This window comes from Miniopterus natalensis, chromosome 14 (genome assembly GCF_054644295.1).
Source record: "Miniopterus natalensis isolate mMinNat1 chromosome 14, mMinNat1.hap1, whole genome shotgun sequence".
Taxonomy (NCBI): domain Eukaryota; kingdom Metazoa; phylum Chordata; class Mammalia; order Chiroptera; family Miniopteridae; genus Miniopterus; species Miniopterus natalensis.
The window spans coordinates 26,853,445-26,869,532 of record NC_142094.1 but is presented as its reverse complement, the minus strand read 5'-3'; the positions used below and the strand labels follow the sequence as shown (position 1 = coordinate 26,869,532).

At 38.5% G+C, this 16,088-nt stretch overlaps 1 protein-coding gene and 1 pseudogene across 6 annotated transcripts in view; one reads left to right on the top strand and one right to left on the bottom strand.

The window, feature by feature from the left end:
- The first annotated feature begins 3,202 nt into the window (after positions 1–3,202).
- On the top strand, positions 3,203–5,403 carry LOC148091531 (dnaJ homolog subfamily A member 1 pseudogene; annotated as a pseudogene).
- A 2,104-nt stretch (positions 5,404–7,507) lies between these two features.
- JMJD1C (jumonji domain containing 1C) overlaps positions 7,508–16,088 on the bottom strand; it is a 197,277-nt gene continuing 188,696 nt past the window's right edge. For all 6 annotated transcript variants that reach the window (XM_087824400.1, XM_016220758.2, XM_087824397.1 and 3 more), the window contains 4 exons: positions 15,948–16,087; positions 14,639–14,815; positions 8,742–8,873; positions 7,508–8,416 (listed from right to left, as the gene is read on the bottom strand). In XM_087824400.1, the coding sequence (XP_087680526.1) occupies positions 8,327–8,416; positions 8,742–8,873; positions 14,639–14,815; positions 15,948–16,087 (539 nt within the window). In that variant the 3' untranslated portion in view covers positions 7,508–8,326. The remainder of the gene's footprint in view (positions 8,417–8,741; positions 8,874–14,638; positions 14,816–15,947; position 16,088) is intronic.

Sequence of the window (16,088 nt, the reverse complement as noted above, 5' to 3'; positions counted from 1 at the left end):
ATGAACTTGTGTCCTTTTTAAGAGTCACGGCTGATGAACAGTGCCATCTAGTGGACAATGAGGAGCTTTTCTTGGGTCAAAGAGGGTTTGGTGGGCTGCAGACTTAAAAAATCCTTGGTCACTAAATACTCTAGTAATTTACTCTAGTAAATATTCTCATATTCAGGAGTGGTTTATAGACATGTATAAGCCAGGGTCCGGTCATGATCTTGAGGAATGGGAAATATTCAGTGTATGCTCTCAAGGTTAGGATTGCCTAGTAGCCAAAAGGGTCCCAGAGAAGCTGGCACCAGTTTTGTGGTTCTTGGCTTATTTCTCTATTATAGATATGAAAGTGGAAGAACAGGAGAGGGTATCCTTGGTGTGTCAGGACAAAAGGTGAAGGAAGCAAGGATACCAATGAGAGCATCTTTAAGGTTGCCAGGGTCCAGATGTACGGGAGGGCAAAGGCGTCTAGATCATTAGGAAGTAGGGTAGGACTGAGGGACTACAGCTTCCTAGGGGCTCCCTAAGGGATAGTTTCTAGAAAAAGGTAGGAAAAGGAGGTTGTGGCCTGGGAAAGAGGTTCTTGACTTGGCTCCCTTGAAGTCAATTCCCTAAACGCAGGTCTTGCTACTGAGAGTGTTATGAAGTCCCAGGGCCTCCATTGCCACCAACAGGTCTCGTATTGCCTTTAGATCAAATATTTGTTTCCCTGTTCACATGAGGAAATGACTGTTCAGGGAGGAACTCTGCTATTTGAAACATGTCAACTACTGCCACAAAAATCCTTTAGCTTCAGAGTTAAAAGTAAATACATTTCAATGGAGGCAGCAAGAAATGGGGCAGTGGGGTCATAGACCAGTTTTCATCCTTAGGTAGTCAAGTACCAAAACCCTGGGTGTTGTAAATTCTAGAAGGACCTTCGTTTAGTCTTTAAATGAAGTTGGTTCAACATAGTACTTGAGGTATCTCTTGGGTTTTTTAAACAGACTCATTAGAAGACTGGCAACAGTGCATAGGCTCACAATTCAAGGCTTGATTTGAACTTGTCTTTGGCTCAGTTTTTCAACTCAGTTTAAATGTTAGGATAACGTTAAACAACATACCAACTTTTACATATAATAGTCTCTGCTCTGTGAGGTGGGAAAAACAGAAAAGATTTGTGAGAAGTAAGCCAATAACTGGTCACCCTTGGGTAGGGAAATTACAGGCACTCCCTTTTCTCCCAAATTGTTTATTCAAATATATTGATAAATCAGGAAAAAAAGCAACAAAACTCCAGAGATTTTTAAGAATCAGAAGCAGTTTGAGGTTGACTCAATTAGCGGTCATCCCTTTCTACCTTTTAAATAAACCTGTCTTTAACTCACTGAGCCCACAGAAAACATGTTAAACAGCAGGAACAACACTAGTCATGAGAAAGGGTAAACATCTGACTTGAAAATTTTGATAAGCTGCTACTGGTTGGAAAGATGTAAATGGAACACTTGGAACAAAGTGTGGGCTCCCAGCAGCAGGCATGAAAGCAGACGGCGGTGTACCAACACGCCCTCCGTAGGTCCCCAAAAGCCCCACTAACCAGGGATGGACAGCAATTTCCCATGACTACAATTTCTAGAGTTTGTACATTTTCGAATACATAACCATTTGTCATGGGGCTCAGTCGAAATGAGCTTAATTGCTGCTTTCATTTCCCCTCCGGGAGGGGATATGAGATGGTGGATCAGGTCATCTGATAACCAGTTGCTTTGAAGATGCAGATGTGTCCCAACATAATTAACATGTCAGGAACAATTTGAGCATAAGAATTTTGTGTTTGCTTAAGGGGCAATTTTGTCTGCAAGAAAAACAATGCAGGAAACTGCACCCCCTAAACCCTCCTGGTGGTACTGAGCCACATCCGTCTACATCTCATGTTACCACTTTCTAATTTCAGATAACCCTCCATGCACCACTTCACATCTTAGCCACAAGCTGCAGCCGCCTGATGCCCACTTCCAAGGCAAACTTCAAGGTTTGCCATGTTTATTTGTAGTGTTAATATATTTCTTAAACATTAAACATGTAAAACCACTATATATATGTTTTTGAATGTCACTGATGTTTTGTAAAAAATTGTTGAAAGTATTACAGATACCGCCCCGCCCCCCCCCCCCCCCCCCACTATTGTCTGTGTCCATATATACATGTAAATTCTTTGGTTAATCTCTTCCCTCCCCCACCCCCACCTTTCCTCTGAGATTCGTCAGTGTTTTCCATGCTTCTGTGTCTCTGGATCTGTTTTGTACACTGATGACATTTTTGAATGTTAGGCTCAGATCCCATCCTGTCCCCCTTTAAGTGCTATGGTGTTTACTGGACTCTTCATAGTACAGTGATTTTTAGGAACTGACTGTAATAGGATTCCTTCTCCTTTCCCAAAAGGTCATAGGCTGGTGTTTTCCCTTTACATCTGCAAAAAGTTTACGAACAAAATACTGAAAGTTTTTGTTCCACATAATTAATTTCTGCAAAAAGTTATTCAATTATAGTTATAATTACATAATAATTATAATTGTAGTTACTAAATTTTGAAGAGTTCTCATATATGCTACACATAGTCACCCATTTCCAAAAACCTAGAGGGTAAAATAAATACATTAGGGTGGCTAAAATTTCATTTGACTGAGAAAAGCACCTCAGGCTGTCGCAGTGTCTCTAGATGCCTGGTGTGAGAATAATCTGTACTCTTTAATTATAGAATGTAAAATGCCTATGACATATCCTGGAAGTCACCAGTTGAACTTTATCCTTGACAGGGATTTGTCTACTTGACATTCATTCACCTCTTATAACAGCAGTTCCAGAAGCAGCTCCTTCCCCCTCTGCTCCTTAGAACCAGAGTTGAAGAGTGAATTATTTTGAAAGTCACTTTTGAAAGGGTGTTGGAATCTCAGACAGCTAATGTGTCCATGGAAAAGGGCTAGAAGGCAATTTAGATATATTCCACAACACTTGATGTCCCTTTTTTCTGTCCCTTGAAGGGTTGTGCAAATACCTTCTCTGAAGCCTTCCCTAACCCCAGGCGATGTGTATCACACCTCCATGTACTTTTATATACTTGTCCGTAGTATTCATCATTGATGGCACAATCCTGAGGTTTCTGAGGGAAATCTTATCGTCACCAATGCCAGACACAACAGATGTTGAATAAATTGTAAGTAGATCGACCTGTCCTGCAATGATAGCCCATATTGTAACTCTCATGCTTTGTAAGGCACGTGATCCCTGCGTGCCCTTTCATCATGAATTCCTACTGACTAAACCTGCATGACCTACCTCGGTCCTGTGCTTTTTTTCCTCTGTTCTGTAATAGTTTGAAAGGACCTGTGAGTCATTTACTATCCTCACGATGCTGGCAGGGGACTTTCCTGACTCTCCTTTTCCCCTTTTCATTTTGAATTTGTTCACTGACCCAGCTATGCAGATCTTTCATAATCTGTCAAATCTGGGGTCATAGTCTAGGGGGCAGGAAAGCAGTGACCCACACATAAAACACACATCCTTGGAATATACTCTTCCTTGACCCCAGGGCCAAGGTCTTTTTCACAGACCAGACACAGAAAAGATAGGCATTCCCCCAGTCTTAGCTGCAGCTGGTTGGCTCACTTACAAAGAACTGACTGAACAGCTGAAGTCAGCTGTGAAAATCTCCCCAGTCAAGAAAGGAAACTCACTTTGTATGCAGCCAGTGACCCAACGCGGACCAACATTTCATTTTTGTTTGAAAGTCGCTGCTTTCATGAAAAGAACCAGATTGATTGCTGCGAGAGCCAAAGTACTTTATATACCTCTCAGTTCCTGTACCGATACGGTTTCAAGGTGTAACTCAAGGTATCATAGCTTCTGTAGTAAGAAAAAATCTGAGTCTGAATCTCGGTGACAAACCTGGTGGCATATAGTTTTGTGTCTTGGCCATTTGCTATACCCCAATTCATAGTGAATAGTATACTGAACAGCTGTAGAATGCTAATTAAACCATTCTCTTTACACTCCTTCCTGCTCCCCCACACCAGCCCCACCTGCTCACTGGCTGTAGGAAAAGGTGAAAGAAATCAGTTTTGGAGGTCAGACCCAGTGCCACCCAGGGAGAAGAGAAAAATGTTTAGAGGAAACTGGCCTTGAAGTAGCACCCTGATGAGAATCCAAATGGAGAGTGTAAACAGATTTCTCAACCCCAGTGTTTTCTGAGAAAAGAGAATTATATGACATTAGAGATCAGCATGGACATCTTTGATATGCTTTTTGGAAAGGAGAGGTACAAAGCAAATGTGCATCAACTCTCAGTAATCTTGGATTTATACAATGGTGCAACCAAAAAACTAGCTCTGCGGAAGAATGAGATTTGTAAATACGAAGGCCAAGGTGGTAAGAAGAGAGTAGAGTACTGTCCCAAATTGCCAAAGTACTGGCATGCAAATAAGAATTCCCGGCATAGGACCTGGACTGGTTCAGCAGATTCAGTCTGTGCGCACGGAGTGCCAAGGCCATGGGGGATGGATACGTCCTGAAGATAAACGTAAAAGCTCCAATGTAAGGACGATAGTGCGACAGAAGATTCTAAAAGTTCATATTGACAAAGGCGAGAAAGGTGGCCAGAAAATGAGGTTACATGGTTAAGGGGGCCAAAACCCAGGACTGGAGCCAACAGATACTGTTTTAGATCAGGACCATGCTGCTTTCACTCGATGACCTTTGCATGTTTGTGGACATACAGCTGGTTGAAGCACTGTGTGGCTTCCAGACCAAACCATGACTGTCAGCGCTCACCCAGGTCAACCTGTCAAGCATGGAGATATATATCTAGTGTGCCAAGTATAGTGTGGCACACTGAGTATATGAAAAGGGTCGTGTAGCCCTGGCCAGTTTGGCTCAGTAGTTAGGAGCGTTGGCCTGCAGACTGAAGGGTCCCAGGTTCAACTCCGGCCAAGGGCACCATACCTTGGTTGCAGGTTCGTGTGGGAGCAACCAATCGATGTGTCTCTCCCCCTTCCACTCTGAAAAGCAGTATCCTCAGGTAAGGATTAAAAAAGAGGTCATGTAACCATTGAACTTAAGGTCAACTTTCCTGAGAACGGCTCTCCCGATAAACATATTTCTGGCTGGGAAACCTTCCTAAGAGGAAGGAAGCAGAAGAGACTGATGAAACAGACCAGGTAGAACTGGTGGACTTTGATCCAAATCAAGGAAGGCTGCACCCTTAGTGTCACCTTAGGATGTTCACTACCCGAGGGTAGTCAGTGTCGGACCTCTTAAAAGGGCCCGTAACACTCACAGCTGGCATTTTATATACAGTAGTGAATGAGTGAAGGACTGGAATCATAACATGCTCACTACTTGCTCTCGTTTTAACATTCAACTACAGTAGTGTTTTACTTTTTTTTTTTTTTAATGTATCTTTATTGATTTCAGAGAGAGGAAAGGAGAGGGAGAGATAGAAACATCGATGTGAGAGTCATTGATCAAGCCCACAACCCAGGCACGTGCCCTGACCGGGAATCGAACCCTGATCGCCTGGATCCTAGGTTGACACTCAACTGCTGAGCCTTGCCCGGCCGGGCTACAGTAGTGTTTTAAGTTAAATGGAGAATAAACTACAAGTTTCCTTCCCATGTCTGTTAGGTTATACTTTGTACTTATGTACACGGAATAGCTTAGTCTGAAAGGCTAGCTACATGTATTGACTTCAATGTACGCACCTTAATTATTAAGCTCTGAAAAAATGCCAGAGCCCTTTTTTACAGAGAAGTGTTGATCTGTACAGTTGTATCACATGGATTCGCTGCGATGCCTGTTGCATTTGTTGTTCCCTCAGCTGTTAGTGGAGAATGGCATGCTGTACGCTTTAGCCTGTGGTATCAGCGGCAGAAGCGCTGACTTCCTAAACAAGGGGTTTACAGTGGTACCTCGGTTTTCAAATGTCTCCGCTGAAAAACATTTCATTTTACCAACGCCGTAAACCCGGAAATGCTTCGGTTTTCGAACACGCCTCGGAAGTTGAACTAGTTACATCGCTTCCACTGAGGGCAAGATCCTGAGGCCTAACTATCGGCTGTGGATCCCTCGGTTTTCGAACATTTCGGAACTCGAATGGTCTTCTGGAACAAAGTACATCTGAAAACCAAGGTACCACTGCATCAGAATATGCTGTTGCTCGAGGACTTGCAGCACTTTTTTAGGTCTATTACTTTAGGCCATTTAACTTGTGCTCCAAAGGAAGGAACTGTAATCAAGTGTTAGCAGTAGAGCAAATGATGATCAGCTTTAATTGTATGTTTAAAAGTAACGTTCACAAGCTTAAATGTGGATATCGAAAATTCAAGCATTCTTGAAAATATGTTTCCTTAATATACTGATCACAAACAGCCCAATTTTTTTCCCTACCAAGTAGTCGCCATCCATCCCATTAACCCTTGTGCCAGGTGGGGCATTAATGTGCCATGTAATTGCCCCCATTCCTGGCTGAACCTCGCCTGGAGTGGAGAGTGGAGTAATAGCCTACACAGAGCGAAAAGATAGTGGACATACCAGGATAAAAACTAAGCAACCTGCAAGGTTACATGTGGCCTTACCACTTTTTTCTCTTAAAGTATGTGCTTTCCAGATGAGAGGAAAAGGCTATAGGAGACTTGGCTTGGGGTGGTGAGCACACAATGCGGTGTACAGATGATGTGTTATAAAATTGTGCACCTGAAACCTGTATAATTTTGTTAACCAGTGTCACCCCCATAAATTTTAATAAAAAGGAAAAAAAGGCTGTCCCCTCAACATCCTGCAGGTGCCAATGGAGGGCTACATGTTTCCAGTAAAATCCAAATCATTAGGACTATATGAACCTCAGGCAACTAAGTGATTAATAGTAGTCACCTATTAAAACCAAGACTCCAAATTAAAGCAACTTATCAAGGTCACACAATGAGTAGAATTATAGTCAATCCAGATGAACCGACTTTAGGCTCTTCTCTGCTACCTGCTTCTTCTTCTCCAATCCCCAACAGTTACTGGCAGCTATCATGCTGTGAAACGTATCTGAAATGGCATGCTCTCACCCTGGCCAGTGTGGTCCAGTTGGTTGGGCATTGTCCCATGGACGGACACTGCCGGATTACGGTGGTGCTGGTGGGGCCATGCAGGAGGCAGCTCATCAATGCTTCAATTTCACATTGATGTTTCTGTCTCCCTCCCTCCCTCTCTAAAAATCTTAAAAAAAAAAAAATTTTGCATACTCTCATAATCATAGGTTTTAAATTCATTTATGGGTTCCCTTTTCAATGAAATGTGTTCATAAGTAAATAATGGAATTACCTGTATTCCTTTTTTAGTCAGGGCAAGTAAGCTGAGGCACTTACTTGTTATGGCCCATAAAGTCTGAAGAAAGCTGAAAAAAGCTTACAAGATCAAAAGGCAAGGGGGAAATGTTTCAGAAAAGAACATGGGATCACAAGAAAATGCTGTCGGTCACCCTGATAATGAGGAAGCAAGCCCATTTTTGATAAAGTCCTTTTAATGGAAAATGTAAAACCCCTTTCAACTTCAATGTACAAAGCCATATGTAACACTTGCACTTAACAAATAAAAGCAAGCCAATGTTTTAAAAAAATACATCATTAAATGTATATATGTATATATTTACATAGCATATTAAGTTTAATATTTAGCTTTAAAAGTCACATAAATTTTACCAAAATGAGACAATTTTAAATAAATTACACCTTTTGAAAATGTTTAATTGTACAGTCAATAGCTTCAACAAAATATTGAAGTGTCTGTATTAGTATTTGCTTTATATACTTTATATTTTACATTTTTTACAATTATTTGGCAGTAATTTTTTGATTATGACATGAATGCTGTGCGAGTCAGCAATTTCCCAAGTGCAGGCAACAGCTGGTGTGTCCTCTTCTCACAGTAACTGTCTCAGTGTAGTGAAAAATACCGTTATTTTAGCAAACTGTACAAGGTCACATTTACACCTGATCAACAATAGAGCATAGAATTTTGTATTTTTTTCCAAAAATAAATACATCATTAAATCTGGCATTTTCACAAACATCATATACACTATAATACAAAAACAGCTCTGAAGTGCTGCTTTTTAAATGTAGCTTGTTTTAATAACTAACGTTGAATCATAGGAGCTGTGACTTACGCTGTACTGCTGTGGGGTCAGTAACAAGTAATTACTACAAAGAGAATTTCTTGGCACTGATGGTTTTATGAAGCTTAAGTCAGTGTGCATACAGATCATCGATCAAGAGTAAGTAATCCCACTTCAATGGCCTAAAAACAGCAAACTGGAACACACCTAATTTTCTTCCATATCCTCTGCGTCGTCTTCATGTATTTTCAAAGCTCTTACCACTTCCTTGACTGCATGATACAAGATGTTTTTAACCTGAAAGAGATGTTTTAGAATGATGCTAGGATTTCTACTCACTTCAACTGGACAGAAATTAAATAAAAACCACTATATTAAAAAGATTTTTTAAATGGAAATCCAAATTCAGGAAAAGTAAATGTCGAAGTTAAAAAATGTTAAACCAGAAGTTAAAATCACGGTCACTAGAAGTTATACAATTAAGTGCGTAGTGGGGTTAATCTTTGGTCATTACCCTAACGTGACAAACTAGGCCATGGCAGCCTAAGCTGTTATGCGTGTATCATATTTCTGAATATGAAAAGCCTGCAGAACAGGAGCTAGTTGAAAGCTCATCTCTTACCTGTAGTTTATCATCATAATTGATTTCATCCTTCAAAAGTCTCAGTTCCTGTGTTAAATGAAATGACTGTACGAGATGTTCTGGAGACACAAAGTCTTCAGTTACCTGAATACAGCTGTGAAAATTCTGTACCTATCGCCAAAGCAAAAACAGTAAACTAAATTTTAGGAGGTGGGAATAAAGAGAAGCAAAGTTATCTTTTAATAGTAAACACAAAGGACAATTCATCAAATAGCATTTCAAAGCAGACCACATTTTATGAGACAGTTCTATCACTGAACAACTTCATGTAAAGTGACTCTGTAAATGGAACATTTTTAAATAATGAAGTTTTCCAGGAATCCTTTAGAGAGGCGGATAATCTTATCCTAAATCATCAATTTTGTTAAGGTGGATTTTTTGGTGTTACTTAAAACAAAGAAAAAGCTAACGGGAAAGTATCTGGTTTATCAGTGCAATCAATCATCAATTGGGATGTCTGTTGTTGTTCCTTCAGCTGTTAGCCTTTTGGTCACTTCACTGTTAACTTTGAGAACAGCAGTAGATTAGTAGATTAAAGAAAAGGAAATAAAACTTAAAAGTTTATTTTTTAGGAACTTAGATGAAAACTGTAGTTCCAGACAGATACTGACCACAAGTTTTAGAATTGTGCTAGGACTTTATTTGTGCCTTTCTTTCACATTAACCAATTAAAGATATCCTTTAATCTTCTGTGGCACCAATACAACTGTTTTTCAACAGTTGTCTCTCTCCTGACTAAATGGTTTTCACAAGAAGCCAGTAAATGCCTGTTATTTGTTCAACATGTACGAAGTGGCTGCACACACTTCACTATTTCACAGAACTCCACTCTAACGATCAGTACAATGACAGAGAAAGGACGATTTTGTGATGCTTCTAGGTTGTCTTCTAGTGATATTAAAAGACATAAAATTCCTGGGAAAGGAGAAATAAATGAAAACTAAGCACTTAAATTTATTCCAGTTTTTTTAAGTATAAAAATTAATTTAATTGGAAGGAGTGAGAAGAAAAGCTGTGGGAAAAATCTAACTGATGACAGGGTAATGAAATTCTAATTCCTCCTCTGGGCATAATGAGCCCCTGAATAGCTGCTGAAGTCTGCAGAGTTCTTTAACTCTAGCACTGTGCCTCTACTGATAACTAGACAGTATATACCTGTATATAGATATGAATGAAGCATGCTCTTCCTTTTTAATCTTTAGGATGTTGGTTCCTCTAGAGGGTGAACACAGTGGATGCCTCACATTTTCAGCACTGCTGTATAGGCTCACTGCACCTGCATTCTGTGTCTATCGAACAGATGCTCTATATTTCACTGAGCAGGATACTATGGATAAGAGGTTCAGTGCCTGTTCCAAGATAAATCAGCCAAAAATATGGCAGGTCAACAGGAACCCAGCTCCTGTAATATCCCCATGTCTAACACAGTCTTTACAGTCCTACATTAACTCAAATCATACCAGCATACAGCCTCCAAATGCCATCTCTTATCTTTCACTTATTTAAACATGTCCTAGGGATTAAGTCCATTAAAAGTTCTAGCATGTAAACTTAGCACTTCTTGCTCTACTGTCTTTATAATTTCTCTGCTCACTGGTATTGTAATTTTGTTTATCCATCGTTTTCCTGTTTTCCTTTAGCTCTTTGAGCACACAAGACAGTTGACTTAAAGTCTGTATCTAGTAAGTCCAATATTTGGGCTCCCTCAGGGACAGCTTCTCTCCATTTAATTCCGCCCCCCATGAATGGGCCACACTTCCCTGTTTCTGTGTATGCTGTGTAACTTTTTGTTGAAAACTGGACATCTGAACATTATAATGTGGTCACTGGAAATCTGATTCTCCCCTTGCCTCAGACTTCCCTGCTGTCAATTGTTGAGGGCTGCAGCCATCCACTTGTTTTGTGACTTTTCCAAACTATTTTCTCAAAGACTATTCCTTGTTGGGTGTGATCACTGAAGTCTGTTGCATATCAGTGGTCAGCCAGTGGCCTGCTAGAGATCTCCTTAACGTCAAAAATCAGCTGCCCTTTTCTTCATTAAGCAGTCCCCTAGTTGGTGTAAGTCTTGGATTAGACTACAGAGTCCTGAAAAAGCTGATTCTGTCAGTCTTTGCCAGTTTATGGTTGCCTTAAAAATCTCTTTTTGAATAGTGACTTTTATTAGTGTTTATAAGATGCTATTATGTTTCCAAATGTCCTGAATCTGATTTATTTTGCTTAAAGATTTAAGGGTTAGCTTGAAGGGGCAAGGTTCAGTTTTAGAGGAACACATCTGAACTTCCCATTCCACTTAACCCTTTCTTTGGCCATTTTTGAGTCATTTACGTTTTACTCCCTTGATAGACTGTTTTATTCATACTTGTCTTAAAGGATCAGTTGTAATCAGAAATAGGTAATGTTAAGAAAATATAACTCTTGGTCCGGGCTGGGTAGCTCAGTTGGTTAGTGTTGTCCCAATACACCAAGGTTGTGGGTTCAGTTCCCAGTCAGGGCACACACAAGACTGAAACCAATGAATGTGTAAGTGGAACAACAAATGGATGTTTCTCCCTCTCTCCCTCACTCTGAAAACCAATTAAAATAAAAAAGAAAGAAAATACAACTTTTCTGTTCATAGTAGAGAGGTTATTATCTTGACACCATGATTGTCATATATACACAGCGACATGTGAGAACTTAAAAGAGTGGATTTTGCCGAAGTACTTTTAGTCTTATGAATGCAGAGAATTCACAACTTTATTATAAACTCACTATAAATGACCAAACACAATCGATTAAAAGCTGATAGTCAATTTTATCACTAAATATTTTATGTTAATGTGAAGAAGCATGTTTTGCAGATATCTGAGATAAAAAAGAATATTAGGCAAGAAAATTCCTAAGTACAGTGGTTCTGGGGTAAGAAAATGCTTGGTGTATGTGAAAACCACACAGAGGGCAAGGTGGCAAGAGACAAGGAAGGAGAAGAGCAGTGGGAGAGGAAGGCAGTGATATGTATGTGTGAGTGTGTAAAGGGGCCTGTGTGAAACAGAAAACAAGTACAGATTGTTAGGCCTTGTGAGGCTTTGAGCAGAGAGATATGTGAACTAAACTTTTTAACAGGATAACTTTGCCTACTATTTTAAAAACCATGGCTCTTCCCTTCCCTCTCTCCCCTCAATAAAGTAGAAGCAGCAGAGACACATGTATACGCATGGAACCTCTGTGGTAACAGTGGTTGCCTCTGGAGGAGAGGCACTGGGGGCAGAGTTGAGAAAAAGACTGAATTTTAACTGTGAACTCTTTTGTAATGTTTGAATTAAAAAAAAAAAATCATATAAATGTATTATATTTGCAAAAGAAAAAGTATTTTAAAACAATATTTTCAAGAGTACTAGAACTGAATGTTTATATGCAAAAAATTTGAATCTTGATCCATACTTTGTACTATATACAAAAATTAATTAAAAATGGACCACAGTCCTACATGTAGGAATAACAACTATAAAACTTCTAAAAGAAAATGTAAGAAAAAATATGATCCTGGCTAGGCAAACAATTTAAAGATACAACAATACAAGTATGATACATAAAAGAAGAAAACTGACCAATGAACTTCATTCAAATTTAAAAACTGTTCTTTGGAAGACACCATTAGGAAAGCCACATATTTGGAGAATATACTTGCAAAGCACATAACAAATAAAGGGCTTATTAAGTAGAGTAGATAAAGAACACTCAAATCTCAGTAAGAAATAAGAAAACCCAATTATAAAAATAGACAAAATATTTGAACACCCAATTTACCAAAATAGATACAAATGGCAAATAAGCGCACATGAACAGATACTCAACATATTTAGTTATTAGGAAAATGTAAGTTAAAATCACAATGTGATACCAATGCACACTTATTCAAATGCTTAAAACCAAATTAATAAGTAGAGGAAATGTAACTCACATATACTGCTTTGGGGAATGAAAAACGGTACAACCACTTTGGAGAACAGCCTGGTGGTTTCTTGTAAGTTAATCATACATTTATCATATGGCCAGGCAATCCCACTACTCAGTATTTATCCAAATGAAATGAAAACCTTTGTTTAAAACAAAATCCTTATGTGAAGGTTTATAGTAGCTTTCTTTATTATTGCCCCAAAATGTTCTTCAGTTGGTGAATGAATAAAAACAAACTGTGGTACATTTATGTAATGAACTAAGCAATAAAAAGGAAACAGTTACTGATACACACAATATGGTTGAAACTCAAATGCATTATGTATGTTAAATGACTCAAAGACTATATATGATAAGAGTCCAATTATGGTATTCTTATATAAGCATATCTATAGGGACATAAAACAGGTAAGTGGTTGTAGAGATGTCAGGTGGGAGGAGAGGTTGACTAAGAAGGTGCAGGAGGGAATTTCTTGGACTGATCAAAGTGTTCTATATTCTAATTGTGTTGTTTCCTAACTATTTATCTTTCAAAACTTACAGAACTGTACACCAGTAAGAGTATTATTTTACTACATGCAAATTGTACCGTAAAAAGAGAAAAACAACCTGCACCATCCAAGTTCAACACTGAGAGAGTGGATACTGGGTAAGTTGGATATGCGAGTAAGAATTTTCAAGGGAACTTGTATTATCAACTACTATTCCTATTTACAAAAAGATGTATTGTAGTACTGTTCTCTTAAAATAGGCTACTCCTTTTAAAGGCATTTTCCATTTGGACACAGGTTAGCCATTTTCTGATAAGAGGCAACAGGGGGGAAAAAATTGTATGTGAGGTGAATCCCAATTAAACCTGAACCATAAATGATCCAACATGTCTGAGCTGATCATGTAAGTCCGTGGGAAAAAACAATTTAACATAAATTAATGCATTTAATACATTTTCCCCAGGAAGTTAATGTAGAGAAAAGGCTGTATATACGTTTATATTTTATCATAAATGCTTTTTGAGAAATAAGAATGATAAATCTAACCCTGAATCTGACATCTTAAAAACTAAGCAACTATTATAACTTAAGGAATTTTTGTGCTATTATAATAATGTCAGAAATGCTAAAAAGAGAGTAATAGCATACAGTTATAGAAAACATGGGAAACTTTCCTTGGTAAAACTATACACGAGATACATCCCAATTACCAGGTGGTAGAAAAAGTATGGAATCAACTTTGAGGCAAACTAGCTTTTTGGGTTCTTGGTTTCCTTTGTACACTTTGTTACTGTGTGGGCTAAATTGGTCTGTGGTAGCTCCAGTTAGTTATAGGAACCCATTGGATGCTTTCAATCCAGGCCTCCATATCCACCATCTATTCTGTACCATTCTTCCAGGTGCCACACAGTCCACGCCAAAGAAAGAAAGATTAGGTGTTGACTTTAGTTTTTAAGTTTTGTGGATCACTAGCTATAAAAATTACATACCATCTTTCTTTGGATATGTTACTGCTATGTTGGCAACCTCCAGAGAAGCAGGAGGGACACTGAAAGCCCGAATTTTGAAATGATGTAGCCAATAATTCATTCTACTCATACTTGGTGCCTTAAAAAATGTATGATCTCTAAGTCTTAATACACACCCTCCCATTGTTAAGTTTCAACTATTGAGAACTGAATATATAGTACAGTAAATCCTCACTTAATGTCGTCAATAGGTTCTATGACTTTAAAAGTGAAACCACATATAATGAAGCCAATTTTACTGGAGTCTAACTGATATAAACAAGTTAAAGTCCTATGGTGTAACGAGATATTACTTGAGGATCTGCTGTATCTCGTTCTTCCCCTAAGTCTTAAAAATTAGATTTCCATCCACTAAATCAGAGACAATACAAAAAGGAAATATGGCTACTATTTAAACAAGTACAAGTTTTTATTTATATACCTGATGAAGTGCTCCTGCTGGTAAGACAATGGCATCACCAAGGAACTGAATAAGAGTGCGGGTTCTGACTCCGTATTCCTCGAGCAGTCTTTGGCGGAGCTTTCTGTTCACATACCAACTCTGATCACGTATTGGATCATGTTCTGGTAGAACGTCAAGGCCTTGCTCTTTTGAAATCTGAAATATACACCCCAATTTAAGTAAGGGAAATGGTAAATCCTGTTCTATTAAATTTCAATTTTCTTTACAATAAGTCTTTTGTTCTCAGAATCTTATGGAATGTTTGGGCTTAAATTAGAGAAAATATTCTACGACAATTTGAAAAGCCAAAGGATATTAAAACAACATTGCACACTAATAAAGCGAATGCTGAGATGAGGAAAAGCTTAGTGTGTAGTAGCTTTTTCCAAAAGTCAAACCATTCATACGTATGGATTTCAAACACTTCTTGATCCTTTCTTTTAAGGTAGGTGCTTTTTACCTTCTAAGATAAATACTTTTATACTAATTTTCTAACCCTTGACAAATCAACTTCAAGGGACCATTTACTAATCACTAAATAATCTTCTTTAAAAAGCAAAATTTATAATATTTCAAATTAAAATACTGGTAGGTACTCTGGGATAAGATAGTAGGTACAGGGCTATAGCCCTTTGCACTGACCAGAGACCTTAAGACCATTCAGAAGGAAGATTAAGTACAATAAGAGAAGGAGAAATGATGGTTCCGTAAAAATATATAATTATAAAATTTAAAAAGTATTTGAACAAAGGGTTTTAATCAGTTATTCAGATGAATGTATCCTATTCATTCAGAGTATCTAACAACCAAAATAAAGGTAAAATTACTCAAAATTTCAATCTAGTCAAATAAGTATTAGAGCAATCAGATGTGACAGAGTAGCATTCCCTAGATCACCAGCAAAAAATATCAATCAAGCAATAAATAAAATTAAGATCTTACACTGTTTAGACATTCCTATGACACATTAGTTTTTATATTCCGCACTTTCCAAACACTGCTTTTCTCCAAGGGTACCATCTAATCCTTCAACAGATTAGTTCTCTACTAGAGGCAGATGGGGGAGGAGCACTAGCAACTGAGGAGACACAGCCATTCAAACCCCAACATGAAATGCTTAACAGGAACAAGAGAAAGGAGCATCTGACTTTCTAAAACAAGAGAGAAATCCCCTCCTCCTCTGAAGTAAAAGTTATTTACTGATCTTATATTGAATGCCAAATGAAGTTACATTAAAAATTAGTCCTCGCTCAAGGTGGAGAGATAAACTACTTGCACTAAATTATACCTTTTGAAGAAATTCCCTTATCTTGTCAGTGTCCTTCCCGGCATAAATGTGCCACAGAGCACCAGGCACTTCGCTTGAGTCCTTCAACCGTTTTCTTAAAATGTCATCCAAATCCTCTTCTTCAAATTTCCTGAGTATCCC